Source organism: Emys orbicularis, chromosome 17 (genome assembly GCF_028017835.1).
Source record: "Emys orbicularis isolate rEmyOrb1 chromosome 17, rEmyOrb1.hap1, whole genome shotgun sequence".
In the NCBI taxonomy this organism is placed as follows: domain Eukaryota; kingdom Metazoa; phylum Chordata; order Testudines; family Emydidae; genus Emys; species Emys orbicularis.
Genome location: NC_088699.1, coordinates 8569386 through 8589247, shown reverse-complemented (window position 1 = coordinate 8589247; position 19862 = coordinate 8569386). Strand labels below are relative to the sequence as shown.

The 19862-nt window shown below is 40.0% G+C and overlaps 1 protein-coding gene across 1 annotated transcript in view; it reads left to right on the top strand.

Annotated features, from left to right (window-relative positions):
- The first annotated feature begins 404 nt into the window (after window positions 1-404).
- SYNRG (synergin gamma) overlaps window positions 405-19862 on the top strand; it is a 58440-nt gene continuing 38982 nt past the window's right edge. The window contains exons 1-8 of the mRNA XM_065418121.1: window positions 405-505; window positions 5876-5916; window positions 7301-7419; window positions 10535-10665; window positions 11025-11130; window positions 13431-13542; window positions 16788-17090; window positions 18029-18253. Coding sequence (XP_065274193.1) covers window positions 405-505; window positions 5876-5916; window positions 7301-7419; window positions 10535-10665; window positions 11025-11130; window positions 13431-13542; window positions 16788-17090; window positions 18029-18253 — 1138 coding nt within the window. The remainder of the gene's footprint in view (window positions 506-5875; window positions 5917-7300; window positions 7420-10534; window positions 10666-11024; window positions 11131-13430; window positions 13543-16787; window positions 17091-18028; window positions 18254-19862) is intronic.

Below are 19862 nucleotides of genomic sequence, written 5' to 3'. Positions count from 1 at the left end.
ATATATCCCATCCCCAGGGCAGTGTGGGTTTTTCTATAGGTTCTCTGTAGGGTGTCTAGGGGGTTACATATATCCCATCCCCAGGGCAGCATGGGTTTTTTCTATAGGGTCGCTGTAGGGTGTCTAGAGGGTCACATAGATCCCATCTCCAGGGCAGTGCGGGTTTTTTGGTAGGGTGTCTATGGGGTCACACATATCCCATCCCCAAGGAGGGCAGTGTGGGTTTTTCTGTAGGGTCTCACGCACCGCGGCAGTCTAGGCCCCAGAGGGTGACACGCTGTCTCCGGGAGCCGCAGGGGAGGCCCGGCGCGGCGGCCTGCGCAGGGGGCGGGGAGGGGCGGCCGCTCTGCCCCGGAAGTCGGCGCGGCGCGGCTCAGCTGACAGCGGCGGGGCCGAGCGGGAAGATGGCGCTGCGGCCGGGGCCGGGAGCTGGCGGCGGCGCTAGAGCCGCGGGAGGGGGCGGAGTAGCGGGGGCGGCCGGAGCCGGCAGCGCTGGGGCCGCCGGGTAGGTGGGGAGAGGGCGGGGGGCCCGGCCAGTCCCCGGGGTCTCGGCCCCGGCTGGGTAGGTCGGGGTAGAGCTTGGGAAGCGTTGGGGGGGGTGACTGGGGGTGGTGGAGGGCTGGGGAAGTGAGGGGCTGGGGGGGTCTGACTGGGGTAGTGAGGGGCTGGGGGTGGGGGGGTGATTGGGGCAGTGAGGGGCTGGGGGTGGTGGTGGTGGAGGGCTGGGGAAGTGAGGGGCTGGGGGGGTCTGACTGAGTCTGGGGGGGTCTGACTGGGGTAGTGAGGGGCTGGGGATGGGGGGGTGACTGGGGCGGTGAGGGGCTGGGGGTGGTGGTGGAGGGCTGGGGGGGTCTGACTGAGTCGGGGGGGTCTGACGGGTAGTGAGGGGCTAGGGATGGGGGGGTGACTGGGGTGGTGAGGGGCTGGGGGTGGTGGTGGTGGTGAAGAGCTGGGGCAGTGAGAGGCTGGGGGGGTCTGACTGAGAAATATTATCGCCTCTGTGTTATGTTTTGGGTGGGATAGGAGGCTAATCTTTGTATTTCTCCTTTCAAACTGGGAATTGATTAGAGATTTCTGTTTAAATGAAGTATTTATAGGGCTTCAGATTATAGCATTTTTCTGTGAAAGGACAGAGCTGTAGGACGGAGTCAGTCGGCTTTTGATAAGTGAAGTTGTATTAATCAGATATTCCTGGATACTTAAGTAAAATCCTACCTGCTTTGTGTTGTCATCAAAGATCCCATGGCATTTCTCATAAAAGCAGGCATTGGCCCTGGTGACCTTCACCAAAATCTCACACCCATACTTATGTAGGGTGCTTTCCTCCAGATGTTTTCCAGGTTGCCACCCTCCACATTAGAAGTGTCTGCATTTCATTAGAGCTCCTGGGTATGTAATTTGTAAGGCACTTCAGAATCCTGTAGGATGAGAAGCGCAACACGATATATAAATCTGAAATATAATTATTTTGATCTGCTGCTTAAACATCCATTCTCTCTTTACAGCACCACTGTCAATTTAGAATTAATCATTGTAAACACTTCTACTTTTGTAAACACCTACCTTACTAATGAGACCCTAGATTGTGAAAAATGAAAGGATTCCAAAATTCCAATTTACTTGTCACTATGCTTTTTGTAGCTTTATTCAATTCTCTGAGCTTAGGTGATGGAAATCAGTGAAGTCAGTTTCATTATGGCTTATAGTTAGTTTCACTTAGAGGGTCTTGGGGCCTCTGAGTTAGACACATGGTATGAAAAACACCGTCACCATGTCAATATTACTGCTTTACAGGCTCTGCACTCATTGGGAATTATGGGTACAAAAACTCTCAACTATAGACACAGTCTAGGAGTTTGAGTTGGGGAAAGAGTTCATCCTGTAGTTTGTTGCTGTTCTAGAAGCTATCACATGGATTCTTCATAGTAAAATCTGAATACAAAAGAAAATGAGGGGTGTTTTTTTTCTTTATCCTGCTGTTTGAGTGAAGCTGATTGCTGGAGCCCTGTACCTGAAACTAGAGTACCTATTATGAAAAACTTATTGGTGAATGATATGATAATATTAAAGTGATACTCCCAATGGTATTGAGACTATTGTCAAAGATTTTCTGAGGAACTTCTGTAGGATATTACTGCTCTTGAACTTTGTCACAGAGATCTTCACTTTCTCTTTTTTACACGATAATGCTTTTTAACCACACTTCTGTTCCTTCTTATCTCATATACAGCACATAGTGAAATAAGTGTGTTGAATATCTGTATGTTTCTGCATATGTTGCATTTTAGTGCCATGTCATCAAAAGTATTACTTGCTGCTTGTATAAATGTAGTTGTTTGGATACAACACGGAGTGCCGTTGATATATTTACAAATAAATTATATACCATTGTGTAGAGTAATGTTGAATATGAAGGTATTTTGAAAGGACATGCCTGATAGAAAAGAGCTGTAATATATATTTTATAAAATGGAACCATGGGCTATTACAAAGTATAGATCATGCTCATTGCATTTAGAATTGATTTTCAGATAGTTAATCTCCCCTTTAATCCCAAGCCAGTGTAATGCACAAGGCAGACTAATAATTTTAGCGCAGAACTTCTGGAAATGAGTCAGTTCCATCTTTCACTTTTTTCATATTGATATAGGATGCCTGTTTGTTCAATAAGTAATTTTCTTGTTAATTTAAGAAGTTTTTATAGGGTAAAATGTCTTATTTCAGAGTAAATTAACTGAAGTTGCTTAGACATTGTTCACATTAGTAAACGGTAACTGATATTTTTAAAAAGTATGTATCAGTAACTTCTTCCTGTGACTCCCTAATGATGCAGTGTCTAGGAGTTTTTGTTTTTGTTTTAACTTGATGTGTATTTTCTCTTCTGTTTGTGTGTATATTTGAATAGCTATTTAACACTTCTTTGTATACAGATATATAGATACATACATGTATACAGATACATCTTCAATGCCAGAATTCCTGATGTTTTACATTTTCTCGTATTGCTAAAAAGTAGCCAAACGTGTAACTAAATCTTTGACTGAACAAGGTCAACAGTGAATCCTAACACACATTCAGAATTTTGATTCAGAGAAACCAACTTTTTCATTTTTGTTTTTCTTTCAGTCAGCCTCTAATTAGCTACAGTTTTTACAGATGCTTATAAATAAATCACTACTTAACTCTAGAAAGGGATAAATATTTAATGATCTGGCCTTTATTTGCTTACAACATGTGCTGGTACCTTAGTGTGCTTGTCCAGATTACATTGCATTTCAGTTAAACTAGAACAGAACCTTATTTCTACCACCAGAATCCTCACAAGGCAGAAAAAGGGGATAATTTAAAATAGTTTTGGATACTGTCTTTGATACAAGTGCTACCTTAAAATGTATAGCTCTAAAATAGCATTAATTACAGTAATTATTAATTTACTTCTTGTATTCATCTGTAAATTGGACCCTGGAGTGAATAATTTATACATGAGAGAAAGGTGATAGGTGTAGGTCGGAAACTACGTGTTTCTGAACAAGTTTTATGTGAGTATATTGTTGGCAAAAAGTGCCATCTTAGCAGCTGTGGAAACTAAAAGATCTCAATCCACAGTTGAAGCAAAACTCAGGCTGCAAGCTGACTGCCCCACATTGTTTTGTCAATGTGCCTCAGCCTTGATGTAAAGGGAACCACAGCTAGGAGCAGGAGGGGAGTTTAGTTGTTGGCCTCCCTGCTGTGACTTGAGACAAGGTTGCCAGCTAATGCCTGCTGTGTTTTTTATGATGTCAGTACCCCTCCACCCAGAACTGGACTGAGGTAACCGAGCTTGTTTCACATAGGTCACTGAACATTCATCAATTAATAACAGCTTTTGGTTACAACTGACCTGGGTTGGATCCTGCTCAAGCACTCCAGTCCCAGTGCCTGCTTCTAGATTTGGCAAAACATGCCTATGCAGATCACTCTCCACAGGGGCTGTAGGAGACATTTCTGTTTATAGAGAACCCTAAAATTGTGGTGGTGGTAGGGCCAGACTTACTAACTTATCCTTAGTTGGGTACATGTGTATGTTACAGTTTTGTGAATGGAGGAATTAATGTGTGGCCTAATGGTTAGGGCAGAATGAAAAGTTGAGGAACTAAGAGTATCATGAGTTCAAATTTTGAAGTTATATTAATTATTATTTGTATTACTGTAGAGCTTAAGAGCCACAGTCCTAGACTAGGGCCCAGAAATAAAGGGTAACACAGATTGTCTGCAAAAAGAACAGGAGTACTTGTGGCACCTTAGAGACTAACAAATTTATTAGAGCATAAGCTTTTGTGGGCTACAACCCACTTCTTCGAATTGTCTGGGATACTGTGTGTTCTCAGTTGTAGCTAATTATGATTGAACTCTACATTACACATAGATGTTGCATAGTAAGAGAGCACAGGCACAATAAGGAATCCAGCTCTTTTACATTTACAAAACACAACAGGTTTCTGAATTCAATGTCAGTTTTGAAGCGTTATGAGCAGATCTTTGCTATGTCATTCCCTCTTCACTTTGTTTCCTTCACCTTTGTCTGTCATCTGGCCTCTTGACTAACCCACTTGGGCTGAGAGATGTTGAATGTCTGTAAGCTTCTCTCTCTCTCCAGAGTGTTTGATGTAAGAGGTTGGTGGGGACTGAAGAAAGTCCTTGGTTGGTAAATTATTGCTGACATCTGTCTCAGAGTGAGTTGCAAACGGTATTGCTAAACTAGGACTCCTTTTTTCTCTCCGGCAATGGCTGTTTGATGAGTTTGAAGAGCCAGACACAAGGGCAATCGGAAGAGCTCAGTGCTGAGCTATGCAGCTGGGGGAGGACTTGAAAGAGTGCTTTAATAGTCAGCCACAATAACGTGGTATGGCTGACTGTGCTGTACCTGGCCCTGAAGTTCTGGGGGTTATTAGGAACTGTGTGGTGGTTGGTGGACATGTATGAATATAACACTGTCTGTTAATGCACCTATGAATCTTGCTGTACATTTATAATAATTACACTGTGTTTGTCACTGAAAAAGCTGATGTTTATGCTTCAAAGTGGGGACAAGACATTGCTCTTATAATTTCAGCTGAATTTTTAACACTGATTTTTATCTTTGTGCATTTGGTCTTTGATATTTGCTGGGATGTGTTTCTCTCCCCTTGGGTGTAGTTGTTTCCCTTTAAATGGGAGCAATGGAAAGTTAAAGCACAAAGAACAGGAAATGGACACTGCGGTGTCTTCTAATTCTTCATATTTAACAGGAAAAAACTTTTTTCTTGGATAGTTTTATTTCTCTGTGGAAAAACTGTTATGAAGGAGCTGGGATAAGTATGTTCTGATGCAGCTAGTGATTCTGCTGAATCTGGATACTTATTCATCCTGCAGCTCTAAAGGCCTTGCCTACATTAGGAAATTGACCCACTGCTGACCCAAGCTTAGTAGCATATGTTAAAAACAGCTCAATTGGCAATATAGATGGGTCAAAACCATTTTGAGCACCATTACAGAAAATGAGATGTTTCTTCTTAGTCTCGCTCTATATAATAATAATAATGCTGAAGGTGGTTTTATTATCTCATCGACACTTCCAGTGAACCTTTCTTCAGCACTATTTCAGGTGGATCCTTGCTGATCATCGTCATCAGCAATTGTTCCGATTTCTAATGGAGAAGGGAAGGTTCTGTGGTTAATTCCGTGGGTCACAGCTTGGGCAAACGTTTTGGACCGAGCAAATGAGGCAGTTTGGGATGTAGTACTGCAGTGGGAGTCAAAGACCTGGGGTAACTTTTGCATTCTCAGTAGTTCAGTCCTTGAGCAATTATTTAGATATCAAGTCATAGGCTCATGCTTTTTTTTAATTTATTTTCAGCTTCATGTTTCCTGTAGCAGGTGGTATCGGCCCACCGCAAGGCAAGTATGAATTTCAGATTCTGAACATTTTAGTTGCCCTTTCTTTGTGTAGAAGTTAATGTTAAGCAATCTAAGTCAGATATACAGTAACTTTGCATTCTTTCCTGAAGTTTAGAATTGGGAATATTAAGTTCACCTGTTAGCTATGTTTTTTTACTTCTTCCTTCCTACTCAGTAACATTAATCTGAATCTTATATCTTTATTTACAAAATTTCCCATATAACTAATATTGGATCTCATTGGGAAGGCAGTGTGCTCTGTAGGTTAGAGCAGGGGACTGGGAGTCCTAACTTCTGAGTTCTGTTCCTGACTATGTCATTGAATTACTGTATGAACTGGGGTAAGGCATTTAACCTCTGTGTACTTCAGTCTACCAGTCGGCATGCCTATATCATGTGGGTGTTGTGAGGCCTAGTAAATACTTGCAATGCATAGTTAGAATCTTGAACAAGAGGCATGACATAAGTGCAAAGTATTATTAAATCAAGAAACCTCAACCTTAAATAATTTTTATTCTGATTCCTCAGTCAGTTACTTGTTTAACTAATGGAAAATATGGGGGTGGGAGGACGTCCATTCACTAAGTACTGATTGGCTCAGTAATATGCTGCTGAAGCGTCACTGATAATTCCTGAGCCAATTGCATCCTTTCTCAGGCAGTTGTACCTGTAATGTTAAATTATCCATGGCTATAATGATACTGGCAGTTTACTGGCAGTGACTATGTTGTAATCAGTCTGTGTCCGCTAAGATAACATTCTAGAATTATTACATCTCTGGTTTAATCCTTTTAGTTTTACTCAATGAATTAATACATTTCTGGCTGATTTGTCCAATCTTATTTAAATCAAGCTTTTTATTGAAAGATGTTTCAACTGGTTAAACCTTTTATGTGGGGTAAACACTCCTGCGGGCACAAGAGTTGTCCAGTCAACTGAGAATGTAAAAGCTTCGCTGAGGACAAGATGTACCAGTAATGCCTAGACAGTCCTATGAAGTATGTTATAAGAAATAATCCTTTCAGGAGAATCCCGGAATGGGCTACCAGCACAAGTTGGTTATTTTTTGGAAACTACAGTTTTAAAATCAAAGAAGGGAAGAAAATCCCAAGTTTCTTTCAAAGAGCAGTTGAGATGGAAGGAGCGCCCTCAGCTTAACTTGTGAAGATGTCCTGGAAGGCTTCTTTTCTTAAAATGCAAGATCCTTTTATTGCTGCCTGTGTTGTAGTACATTCTATGCACCAAATCACCCTTGAGTAAAGAGTCCTTGTATTAACTTACGCAGAACTGCCAGTCGCTCCTTCCTTCCCTCTATCTGTTTAATTTGAAAGATGAACTTTAGAACCAATTGGGGACTTAATCAATGTTTAATGTTCTGGTGTAGGTATGATTCCTATTCAACAGCAAGGGTTTCCAATGGTATCTGTCATGCAATCTAATATGCCAGGCATGATGGGAATGAATTACGGCTCTCAGATGTCTCCTGGACCGATGACCATGCAGGTACGTGAGTAACATTTGTTTTCAGTAGATGTGAAATGAAATAGATACTTGAATGTATGTGTCAGTAAGGCTGTTGACATCTGACCCCTGAAAGAGGTCCTGGGACCTGCCTCTGAAGTCAGAAGTGTCAAGGGTTCTGCCGCTGCTGGGTGACCTCAGGATGAAGAGATGGGCAGTAGCCCATAGGCAGGTGTCTTTATTGCATTGCATTATTTTGGCTTCACAAGCTTCTCTCTGAAAGTATTTTATAATTGCCATGATACTTGTGGGATTCATTGTGATCTGGATAAGTAGCGTGGGGAGTGGGTGAGGCAGTGGGAGCTCAGTGTGCATTATTCACTGTCCTAGCTGGGAGCAATAATGAACAAGGGCACGGGGGGAGAAAACATTGGGTATTGTAGTTTGCTCTTAGATGTCAGAACTTGGGAGTTCCACTTCTTTGTATCTATTGCTGCAGTAAACACAGTAAGAGAAAGGCCCTTCTGCAGGAGGGAAGATGGCACTCAACAGTAATGGAAACAAAACTCTCAGTATAAGAGGGAGTTTGTAAACCATTCCTTGTGTTAAATATTCCTGATACTGCCTTCACTATGGTTCAGTGTTTAGTGTTAAATAGCTTCTATTATCTACAACTCCAACAGCACACGCTCTTTTTGTCTTTTCACCTTGTTTCACCCTTCCTATTTTCCCTTTGCTTTATATTCATAACTATTTGCTGTCTACTAAGACAGTGTATTGTCCAGTATTTGAAATGAGCTCTTTATGGGGAACATCCATTGGCCTGTGTTCATTATATTTACTATGATCACCCATGTTGTGATTTCAGCTTTGTACGTTTTTTGTTATTTATATATACTAGTTACCTATAGAATATTGTAAGCATATGTGGTGGTTCACAAATTAATCAAACAAGGCCTCAAGGCCCCAGGGAACAGCGAATAGTTTGGACATTTCTTTCATACTGTAAATTTCCTTCCTTTTGATCAAATCAATTTTCCAAATTGTTCTTCCTCCTGCAGTTTTGGTATTGAATTTCTCTCCTTTTTGCACGCTTGAAGTAACTTTCCTCCTACATAACTCCTCATAATCTTCACAAGGTTTCTTCCCACGCTGTAGGGGGGGAAAACGTGCATTTTATATTGCTAATTGCTGAGAAGTAAGATTACAATATAGTGCACAACATGATGTGAGGAACTTAACACTTGGGGGTGGGGGATTGATATATTTCTTCAAAAACTATCTCATTTGTTTATCCTTTAGTGCCCACCACTTTTACATGTAAATCTCCACTTGTCTAATCATGTAAACATTAATCTAGTAAAGTTGCGTTATATAGCAAATTGAATAGAACTATATTTTTGCCCCTTATTTGCTTTAATGGATAATGAATTTTACAAAACTGCAGAAGAAAAATATATTTTTCAGGGGATTTGGTTAGAAATAATAAAAGACGATAAGACATTTACTGCTTTCACTTTGTGTGATTTTTGAATACATCAGCAATGGTAAAAGTAGCTGAATTTATGGAAGAAAATCTCATCCTGGATTACAGAACCATTGACATTAAAACTATAATGAAATATTGTTATATTTCATTGAGTAGTTTCAAGCATCAGCTACCTAATAAACTTAAGTTACATAATATAGTTCTTATGTTAAAATAAAATGTAGTTTTGTTCAAGGGAACCTGAAAACAAGTGTTAAAGCTGTGACCCAATTGAAAATGGACTGGCCAAAGATCTGTCCATACAACTAATACTATCTTGTTAATGTTCGTTAACTTAATCAATGCGTGTATACATTGATCCTGAAAACATAATCGTTTAGGAATTGGTTATATTGGAATATATGTAAAAGAATGTCCTAATGTTTTAAGAAATAAATTTTATAAAATCACTTGATTTTATTTCCTAAATCAGTGAAAATAATAATTTACCCCAGTCAGGGAAATCTTGTTTATGAAATCTTGTGTGTGTGTACTTACACATGCGTTTCATACAAATGGATCCAAAAGTAATTGACACACTTTACTGACTATTCAAACTACATATCTAGGAATTATTTTGTATACCGCTTGTGTGGAATGTGAAATTTTTTTAACACAACACAAACACTGCACAGTAGTTTAGGATAGGAAGGAAAGAAGAAAATAATATTGAAGTTAAAGGGGAGACTTTGTGGGTCATGATACTCGAGTTAACATCCCTACTCTTGAGAAGTTTTATGGATTTTTTTTAATTGTGTAGTCAGGATCATGATTTTTTTGTCCAAAAATCCAGCACCTTCCTAGTACCATCCGGGACAGTGTCTCTCAACCTTTCCAGACTACTATACCCCTTTCAAATAAATCAATTTGAATATAAATATTGTACTCACATTTCAGTATATACTGAATAACAATAACAAGTCATTGTCTGTACGAAATTTTAGTTTGTTCTGACTTTGCTAGTGCTTTTTATGTTGCCTTTTATAAAACTAGGCAAATATCTAGATGAGTTGATGTACCCCCTAGAAGACCTCTGAGTACCCCCAGGGGTATGCAGACTGTTGGTTGAGAACCACTGGTCTAGGGGTATTGGTTCAGTCCTGACTGAGAGGAGTGCTACCTGCTGAATAACCAATGCTTTTTTTTGTGTGTGTGTGCAGTGCATAGCACCTGGATTGTCTCTGGACAGGGGCGGCTCTATGTATTTTGCCGCCCCAAGCACGGCAGGCAGGCTGCCTTCGGCGGCTTGCCTGCGGGAGGTCTGCCGGTCCCGCGGTTTCGGCGGCTTGCCTGCGGGAGGTCCGCCGGTCCCGTGGCTTCGGCATACCTGCTGCCAAATTGTCACCGAAGCCGCGGGACCGGCGGACCTCCCGTGGACATGCCGTCGAAGGCAGTCTGCCACCCTCGCGGCGACCGGCAGGCTGCCCCCCCGTGGCTTGCCGCCCCAGGCACACGCTTGGCGTGCTGGTGCCTGGAGCCGCCCCTGTCTCTGGAGGTCTCGTGTCCAAGTACTGAGCAGACCTGGCCCTGCTTATTTTTATGGATTCTAACTAGTTCACAACCTGACATAGTACAGATGCTGGATTTTGATATTGCTATACGTAACATAGACTTATTTTATTGTTATAGGGTGGCATGCCCCTTGGGGCTATGCAAGCAACTGGAATGTCTTTTATGGGACAGGCTTCTTTCTTAGGAATGCGCCCGGCAGCGCCACAATACACCCCCGACATGCAGAAACAATTTGCAGAAGAGCAACAGTAAGTGATGCTTTAATGCTGCTGGCAAAATCTTATTCGGGGGGCGGCGGAATTCCCCAGCGTATTGTGTGTATTAAAAACTATCATCCTATCCTAGAGACATTCCTATTGAATTTAGGATTCTAAAATGTTAAGCTAGTTGCAGACCATTCCATTGTCTTTGAAGGCGGTGTATGAGGTTCATGGTGGCATATGCTATTTTCTACCAATTTTATGAGACTGTAGCAAAGTGTGTGCCAAAGCATCTATGTGAAAAAGGAAAGGAATGTGAAAACCAAGTTACCAATATTCAGAAGGTTGGCATGGAAGTTGTCATCAAATAATGCTTAATTTTTATGTTTGATATTGTTTCACTTTAGAAAAAGGTTTGAACACCAGCAAAAATTCTTAGAAGAAGAGAGAAAACGACGCCAATTTGAAGAGCAGAAACAAAAGCTGAGACTCCTAAGCAGTGTGAAACCAAAGGTATATCATAAACAGCATTTATTGATTTTCAGATTTAAAAAAAACAACACCTGTGGCTTTCATGTATTAGGGAAGAAATAGATTCTTCTTTCGTACACCTTCCCAACCGAAGGCTTGATCTGAAGCCTGATGAAGTCCAATGGGAGTCTAGTTATCAATGAGCTTTGTATCAGGCCTCTTGAAAACATCTGATATGTTTAACCCTTTGTACATGGCACCTCTCTTGGTGCTATGTAATCAAAACAAGACAAATGTGGTATTGCAAAGTGAATCAGTTTCCTTTGTTGTCTTGATAACTTCACCCTTCTGCATCTCCCCGCTGCTCTAAGGATAGACTGTCTTCTCTGCTGCTGTAACATTTGTAACCAGACAGAAACAGTGCTTTTTATAGTAGTGCCTCTTTTCCTGCCACTGTGTTCTGAGTAGGTGAATGTTGTAAGACGTTGACCCAGGTCTGAGGAAAAGGAATCCCTTTTTCCTCTCAGTGGTAGCTCAACAAACAATCCATCTGCTTTTGAAAAAGAAAACAACCTAGTTTGGGAACAAAATAGGTTTCTACAATACATAAAAATGTCAATATGTTCATTAGTTGGACTCCCTGCTCTCAAGTTGTGGCACAGTTTAAGTGAAAACTGTTGTATTGATCTCAAGGGCCAAATGAGATAAGTATTTATAAACTCCTTTGGTGTCCAGCATTAAAACAGTGATACTTTGGTTCAGGGTTTTTTTCTGCAGAGGCTTTGGTTTATTCCGTTCCTTGGCAAACACCCAAAATCATTCATTCTGAAGTTGAAAGTTTATTAATAAAACACAAGAAATTAAAACAACCATTTATATTGAAGCTGGAATTTAGTGATTATGCAAAACAAACTTAATTAAAACCTACTAAAGTCTCTTTCCTTTTGGAGGCAAAATATCAGTCATTTGTTTAAGCAACAACCTTTCTTTGAAAAGGAAAGAGTTAATTTTACACTCAGTCTTGATGTTTGAAGGGTTTTCACTTATGTTTTTAAGAGACAGACACAAGGTGGAGGAGAAAGAGGACAGAAAAGGTGGGGGAATATGGCTTTTGTTGATGTTTTTGGTACACTGGATAGGTGGTCAGTTACAAATGGATGCTCTTGCTGGCAGGTCAACTACCCCACCTGTTGCTTGGTCCCTGGTTTATATTCCGATCAGGGATGTTATCTGAGTCTTTTCTCCTTAGGGCAGGATTGTGGTCATCTCAACTTGCTGTGCTGATACAGTGCAGTTGATTTCAGGATTTGATGAAAAGCCGAGAGAGTGAGAGAGAGAATAGGAGGAAGGAAAGGGGTGCAGAACATAACACAAAAGGAGGGGAGGGAGAACAGGATCTTACATGCCTCTGCAGCGCTGGCAATTACGTATCCCTGTGATGGGCTGAGGACTGGCTGTCATAATGATATCATTCTTAGGACTCAAGTGAAAAACAAAAGTTCTTGAACAAGAGCAAGGCCTAATGGCTTCTCTGTCAGGAAGAAAGTCTTTCGATCTGGTCTGCTCCGTTTTGGGGTCATGGAAGATGAGATGAGCTGGGATGCACTGGGGCAGGTGATGAGATTGTTTTCAAAGTCTCTCTTGAAGAACTCCAAAAAAAGGGAAAAGAGTGTGGCATAGCTCATCCCTTCATTATTTTGTGCACCAGTTAGGCTTAATATTCACCACACCAATTTTGGTTAATTAATTTCTGGCTCCACGTCTTCTGTTTTTACCAAGAATGATTTCAACAGTCCTTGAACGATATCATCAGGCCCTCTTTGTTTGGATTAAGACAGTTTCTCTCTCTGGGTCTCTTGCACTTGTTCAGAACTTTCATTATTGAAAACAGCTTGACCTGTTTTCCGTGGTTAATTTCCAAGCAGGCAAAAAGTTAGTGACATGTTATGAACTTTCACATACTTTTTACATTTGAGCTTACAACTGGGTACATTTTTAGACCTAGTAATCACAACAGTACAAGGATTCTTGTTAAACAGTAAATTTCCAGAACTTGGACATATACTAACTCTTTTCATTCCCATCTGAAGACATGTAAATGCCAATGGGTGAAAAACCTTTGCTGTTGTCATTGTGTAACCTGTTGAATAAATTCTGTTGTAAGTAAAGGGGTTTCTGTTTATGCTTTACCGAAGCCATCACTGGAAAATTGAGCTTAATTTGTATGATTATTTTTTTAACAAACATTGCTACTTTTTCGGACAAAACAATTATGAATATTGGAAGAAGATTTTGAGTTGTTGTACCATGACACTTTCAAAGAAACTTTTATCACGTTTCAGACAGGTGAGAAGAGCAGAGATGATGCTTTGGAAGCTATTAAAGGAAACTTAGATGGGTTTTCAAGAGATGCTAAAATGCACCCCACTCCAGCATTGCATCCAAAAAAACCAGGTATTTTATTTTTGGTTGAAAATAAGACTGCAATATTATACTGCTTCATGTCCGTAAGGACCTTTAATTCATGGAGCTGTTTTGTATTCAGGCAGTCTGAGCTGAACTGGTTATTGTATATGATTCAGTAAACTGAAGCTTTCATTGTAGCTGCTGTATGCTTTATAAAATACATGGGTAAAAGTTGTGATCTAATATTTCGTCAAAGAACTTGTTACGTTTTCATTTAAAAATACCAACAACTGTAGTTTGAATATTAACACTGAGCTGTAGCATCTGCCAACTTCCCTCATACATTGCACTTCTAAATGTTACAATTGTTTCTTTTTTTTCTAGTCAAATGACTAATTAGTGTTTGTAGAGTGCTTTGAAGCTGAAAAGCACTATATACATGCTAAGTAGTATCAAAACATTATAAAATTATTTCACAATACTATAATAGCTTGCTCAGATTCAATTATCTGGACATGGGGAAATTAAAAACCTTTAATAATCCATTTTCAGAGGAATTATTACATTAGTAGTAATTGACATCATAAAATATTCCCTCTAAAGAGAAAAATGTTAGTTGTGGGGAACCTAACTCCTTTGTCCTGCCTGAAATGAAGCCTCAATTAGCTAAGCTTGTCCCCAGATGATATTTCCATCACTGAATCTTCCCTCTGACTGCTATTTGTTGGTGGTCTTCAAGTTGCTCACAAGTTCATGCAATAACTTTTTGCTGTCTAGCAAGTTTGACAATTCCCTAGCACTGTTCTTCTGAACTGTACTACTAAAATGTTGACTAGTGCAAGGAAACCGAGCAGAAAACTGTTCAAGTGAGTGGAGATTCCCTTTCTACCTTGTCATCTTATGAATTTTTGACAAGTGTTCCAGCAACAGATTTCATTTGGACTCCTGTCTAAAAACTGGGTGTTTTTCCTGTGGTCGCTTACAGTAGAGATAGATCTGAACTGCAAAGTCTAAAGTTATTTGGGCCCATCATCCCTGATAAACAAACCACTGATGAGTGGAAATACCTTGAACAGTGGTGTTTGTAATGGGTTTGTTTTATATATAGACCACGCTAAATCTGTCAGATCTGTTCTAGTGGGACCTAATTTCAAACTACAGGATGGAGATGTAGAGAGTTCCAGCTGCACAGTCAGTCCTTTACATGGAGGTATGGTGGAATTACCCACTGCTACATTTCTTATATCTCCCAAACTTATGGGTTGCTGGTGGCTCAACATGTTTGCATCAGGGTGTGTTAAATCAGCTGCCAGAATTAGAAATCACTGTAGGAAAGAGATGGCAAATAAACCATCATTATATTATATGAAAAATCAAGATGTCATCCACAATAGCTTTCATTTGATGCTTAATGATGGAGTTTATTAAAACTCCATTTAAAGGAATTAATGGTGTTATTGAACATGAAGTCCTTGAGATAAATAAGGTATGTCACAATAATCCAGACTTGGGAAAAAATAACTTTGTTGGAAAAGCAGGCAATGGAGATGAGTTAGTTCAATAACTTGATACAGAAGATAAAAATATAGAATTTGAAAGAGTGACATGAAGTATGTTGACATTCAGCAACACAGTGCAGGATTTAAACCAACTCTATGGAACAGAATAATGTTGCTGAGAAAAAGTCAGTATTTTGATGCTATTTTATTCCTATAAAGGGACTGTTGTTCACACTTTTTGTTTATGTGTGGTCAAAAACTCTTGGTGTTATTTCTCAAGGTTTTGCATCAAAGGAACTGTCACTTTAGTGCAGATAGTTCTGTGAAAGTATGTGGTGTTGTGCCACTATGGTGAATAACTTGTCTGGAAGCTGCATTTGCTGCCTCTTGTGCTTTTCATGTTTCAATTTTCCTCTGTGAAAACTCACTTGGAGAGCAGTGTTTATTATGGTTAATGCACTTCCAACTTGATCCCTATACAAGCTTTCTCCAAGCTGAGCAGAAACCTGCAATAAAGTACATTTTTGAAACCTCTCAAGAGACCAATTGTGGGACAGCAAAAATTTGTTGCCTAGTTTTTAATTAAAGGCTGGCTTTTAGTTAAAGATTGTGTAGAATTGAAATAGAAACTCTGGCAATACATTAGTGTAATTTAAGGTGGATTTGCTAGTTTTAGGTGCCCCTTAGTTATTGTTAAGGATGTATACAGTACATGGAATAAAGCATGACAACCTACCCTTACCTAAAATATAGATTTATATAAAGGCTTTGTTTGTGTTGATGGAAATACGCCTAAGAGGTACAATGAAACAGAACCATTGGAGGATAAAGTGGTTAGTCCAAATGCATGTAAATAAAGTCAATGATGGTCATGCTGTGCTTGACATATACTGTGTTGCCTTGAGGGACTGTTGCCTATGAAAGTGGTTTTTTTTTTTTCCATTATAGCTCTTGAGTCTGGCCAAATTGCTGTAGAACTGCCATTTTGTTCTACAATAGATCTGTTTAGAATGACGTAACTTGAATACTGTGGCCAAAGATTTTCAAATGACTAGTGAATTTGGGTTCCTGAATTTTTAGGTTCTTAACTTGAAACACCTTAAAGGGACCTGATTTTCAAAGGATGGGGACATATTAAGGTGTTTCAAGTTGGGCATCCAAAATCACTACTCACATTAGAATATCTTGTCCTGTAAGAATGACCTGGTGATTACTTCAAGTCTGTTTAATGTACTTGGCATTTAGGTAGCACCTTTCATCTGAGTAACTCCAAGTGCTTTACCAAAGTCAATATCAGCCCTATTTCATCGGGACATTGAGCAAAAAGAGGGTTTAAGTGATTTGCCTAAAGTGTAACAACAAATTACTGGCAGAGTTGAGAAAAGAATTCAGATATCCTGAGTCCCAGTCCACTGCTCTAAACTCAGCAGCACAGGTTACATTTGTTTTAAACTTCCTTAATATAAGAGGTGGGGAAACCTTAATACAGACTGTGGAAGTATCAAGTTTCATCCCAACTGGACAAGTTATAAAAATCTGGAAGGGGGGGCGGGGAGGTTTATAGTGGAAAAAAGCAGCTGAAGTTTACCTTGCCTTAGTGTGGTCGATTGATAGAATGGTAAATATTCTCATTATTTTGGTCAAATAGTTCTGCATATACTTCTGACTTTTCCCAACCACTGTTTTTTACATTTAATAATTGCCATTTTTAGAAACTGTTTTCCCCACCTTTCCACCCAACCAAGTTTCTTTACCTCATTGCCTTCCATTGCGTGTGTTCATTCCATTTTACAGATCACCCTACACCATCACATTCTACTGTATCTGTCTCCCAATCCTCTGCTTTTCTTGATGATGAAGAATTTAGTGACTTTATACAAGGGTCTGTTGAAACCCCACCATTGGTGCCTCAGTCCTCTTTCCAGGCTTTTCAGTCTTACCACCCTACCACCCAGGCTCGGCAACTGCTTTCAGAAAAGGCTGTAGTCAAATCTCTGCCTTCAGTCCAGATTCCAGTATCTTCCATCCTACATGATACCATTGGGCAGGTTCCTTATTTCTCTACCTCTGCATCTTCGCACAAAACCCATAAAACAGGTAACCCATCCTATCTTCATTAGCTCTACAATTGGAGATAGTATTTACATGGAAACACTGCCTACCTCGCCTTAACACTCCCTTTTGTAATCCAAAATTACATACTGGTAAATGACAAATGGATAAATTGAAATAAGTTTGTATTAATTCTTAATAAAATTCTGCTCACGGCAGTGGGGGGAAATTGGCACACTTAGCAGATGACTTAAGATCATTCTTGTACCAAAACCGTTCTATAATTTGGGGTGGCAGCGTTCTGAACTATAGGAGAAAATAATTGATATTGATCCCGCAATTCCTTCTCCCCTAGCCCGAGACAGGTGGCTACTTTCTAGCACATGTAAGCAGAGAATTTGTGTGAGCCCAAGGGAAGTTAAGTGGGATGCATGTGACTCTTTATAATAAACAGCTGAGTCTAAAGCCTCTTGTGTGCCATCTCCTTTATTCATAAGAGGCCGAAGTGCGGGGAAAAATAGAGGTGAGAGATGGGCATAAACGTAGACCTTGTTATGCCAATGTGGAGCTTGACTTCACATTCCCCTCTCTGGGCTGATCCAATCGATGTAAAGTTTCCCGTAGACTTCAGTGGGCATTGAATCAGGCCACTAGCCCTTATTCCTGCTACTAGTCAGGAGTGACTTGATAATAAGTGTATTTCCTGTTCTGCTCATTACAAGCACGAGGCAAAAAGTGCATTGCCAACCCCCTGTGCTGGGTAGGCTCAAGGTCTAGTAGAAGATGCTTGACCTGAACTGCATTGGTGTCCTGAGTGAACACAGAGAGTGCTCTGGAGAATCAGCCATCAGTCACATTACTTGGTACCATTAAGTATGACTTGACACGTCTTTCCTTTGAGGGAGTGGGATTATGATTTGGGGGGAGAATACGTACAAAGGTGATTAACCGAATAAAAGTAATTCCTCATGCTGTTTGTCTAGGCCATTCCTTGGAGGAGTCGCTCTTAATTTATCATTTAAGTGCATCTGGACAGGAGCAAACCAAACTTAAAACATCTGAAATTGAGCATAAAGCCTCAGCCGCAAGCCAAGTTCATCCCAGTGTAACCGTGAATAACGGGAATGCTGTAGGTGGGCTTGTAAGTGGTACCACCGCTGCAGAGGTGTACAAGGCTTCACAACAAAACATAGCAGTTGAAGAGTGTGGTGAGCAAATGAAACATTTGACAAAGTGTAAATCTGATAGAATGCAGCTTGAATGCTAACATCTTACACACTAATTCTACGGCAAATGCTGCATCATTTTGCTCTGAATCCCTGCTTCAATAATATGGCAAAGCCTCTCGCTCCTGACTGCAAGTAACACATACATGAATTTACTCTGAATCCTTTCCACCATGCATCTACTATAAACATTTTAACAAGTTTTTCTAAACAGATTCTCTGCTGTTTTAAAATATTCTGTCTTCTTATTTCAGCAAAACCTATTTGTTTGTGTATGCTTTGTATTTTTTTTATTAATTTGGGTGGCATGGGGGAGGGTATGGACCCAAAAAACCCACATGAGAAACTTACTACTGAAGAATGGGTCTTCACCCAACTGCTAGAGGGGGAAATGTTCTAGTTAAGCTAAATCATTTGTCTGGGCAATATTATACTATAGCCATTAGCCTGGCATGCTTTTTTTTTTTTTTTTTTTTTTTAAGCCTGCTTTGTAGAAGTCAAAACTTCACAAGCTGGACCAGATACAAATGCAATTCTACGTCAATACTTTGACAGTACAGTATTAACTAAGCAGGTTCTTGTTGTAGATGTGATTTTAGTATTGTTGACTATGGAGCAAACTACAGAGAACTTTAACTGTTGAACCAAAACAGGTTAAAGGTGTTGGTTGGTATGTTTTGATGCTGCTCTGAAATTGTGCTTGGTGACACCCTCAGATATTGAACTCCAGGGTGTTCAAATATGGGGAGACATGAACATAGCTTTGCATGGCCTCTGTTCTTGAAACACCGGTCAATTTTAAAAAATATATAGATAATTAAATTTAAAAATTCAAGTTGGCACTTTCTTAAGGGATTGTGGTGTCTTGCCAGTACTTTAGTTCAATTAATTTTTCTATATACCACCTTGATTGCTGTTTGATGATATTGCTCTTAATAGTTGGGGCCTCACCAATGCGCAAAAAAACCCCATACCCACCAATTACTGGTTACAAGATGAAATTAAGTCATTCTATTTTCAGATAATGCTTTTTAGTAGCTCAAGTTACCCATTTACTCTGTAATTTGAAATAAAATACAGTTGTAATGCACACTGTGAAAGAAGAGCTGTATTTGTTTACAATACAATTAATGTAAAGTAGTGATATTGTGTCTCTTGTACAAACTTGACACACTCTAGTTAGCTGCAAAGATTAAAATGGTAGGGGAAAAGAGAAATTGAGACAACGAAGGAAGAAAAGGTATTTCTGGATGATCTGAGAATCAATGGAAAGTTGATGAGGCAGGAATGCAGTCCAGAAAATAGGAGCTGCAGAAAGGGAAGATTATGGCACCAACAGCTAAGAGTTGTGTGAAAGGAGAGGATTACTACTAGAGTCAGGAATTTCATAGGTAAGACTAGAACCCATGACAGGAAGGAGCCAGAGATGCCTGCTTTGATATGGACTCTGCTTAAGAGGATGGAATGATTCACATGACCAAGTTTAGTGAGGTGGGAGAAGGAGGCTCTGTTTCAGAAAAGCAGAAGCTAGCTATACATAAAAGAACACTTCTGTTCTGTAGCCCAAGTAGAAACCCTCATTGAAAACAGT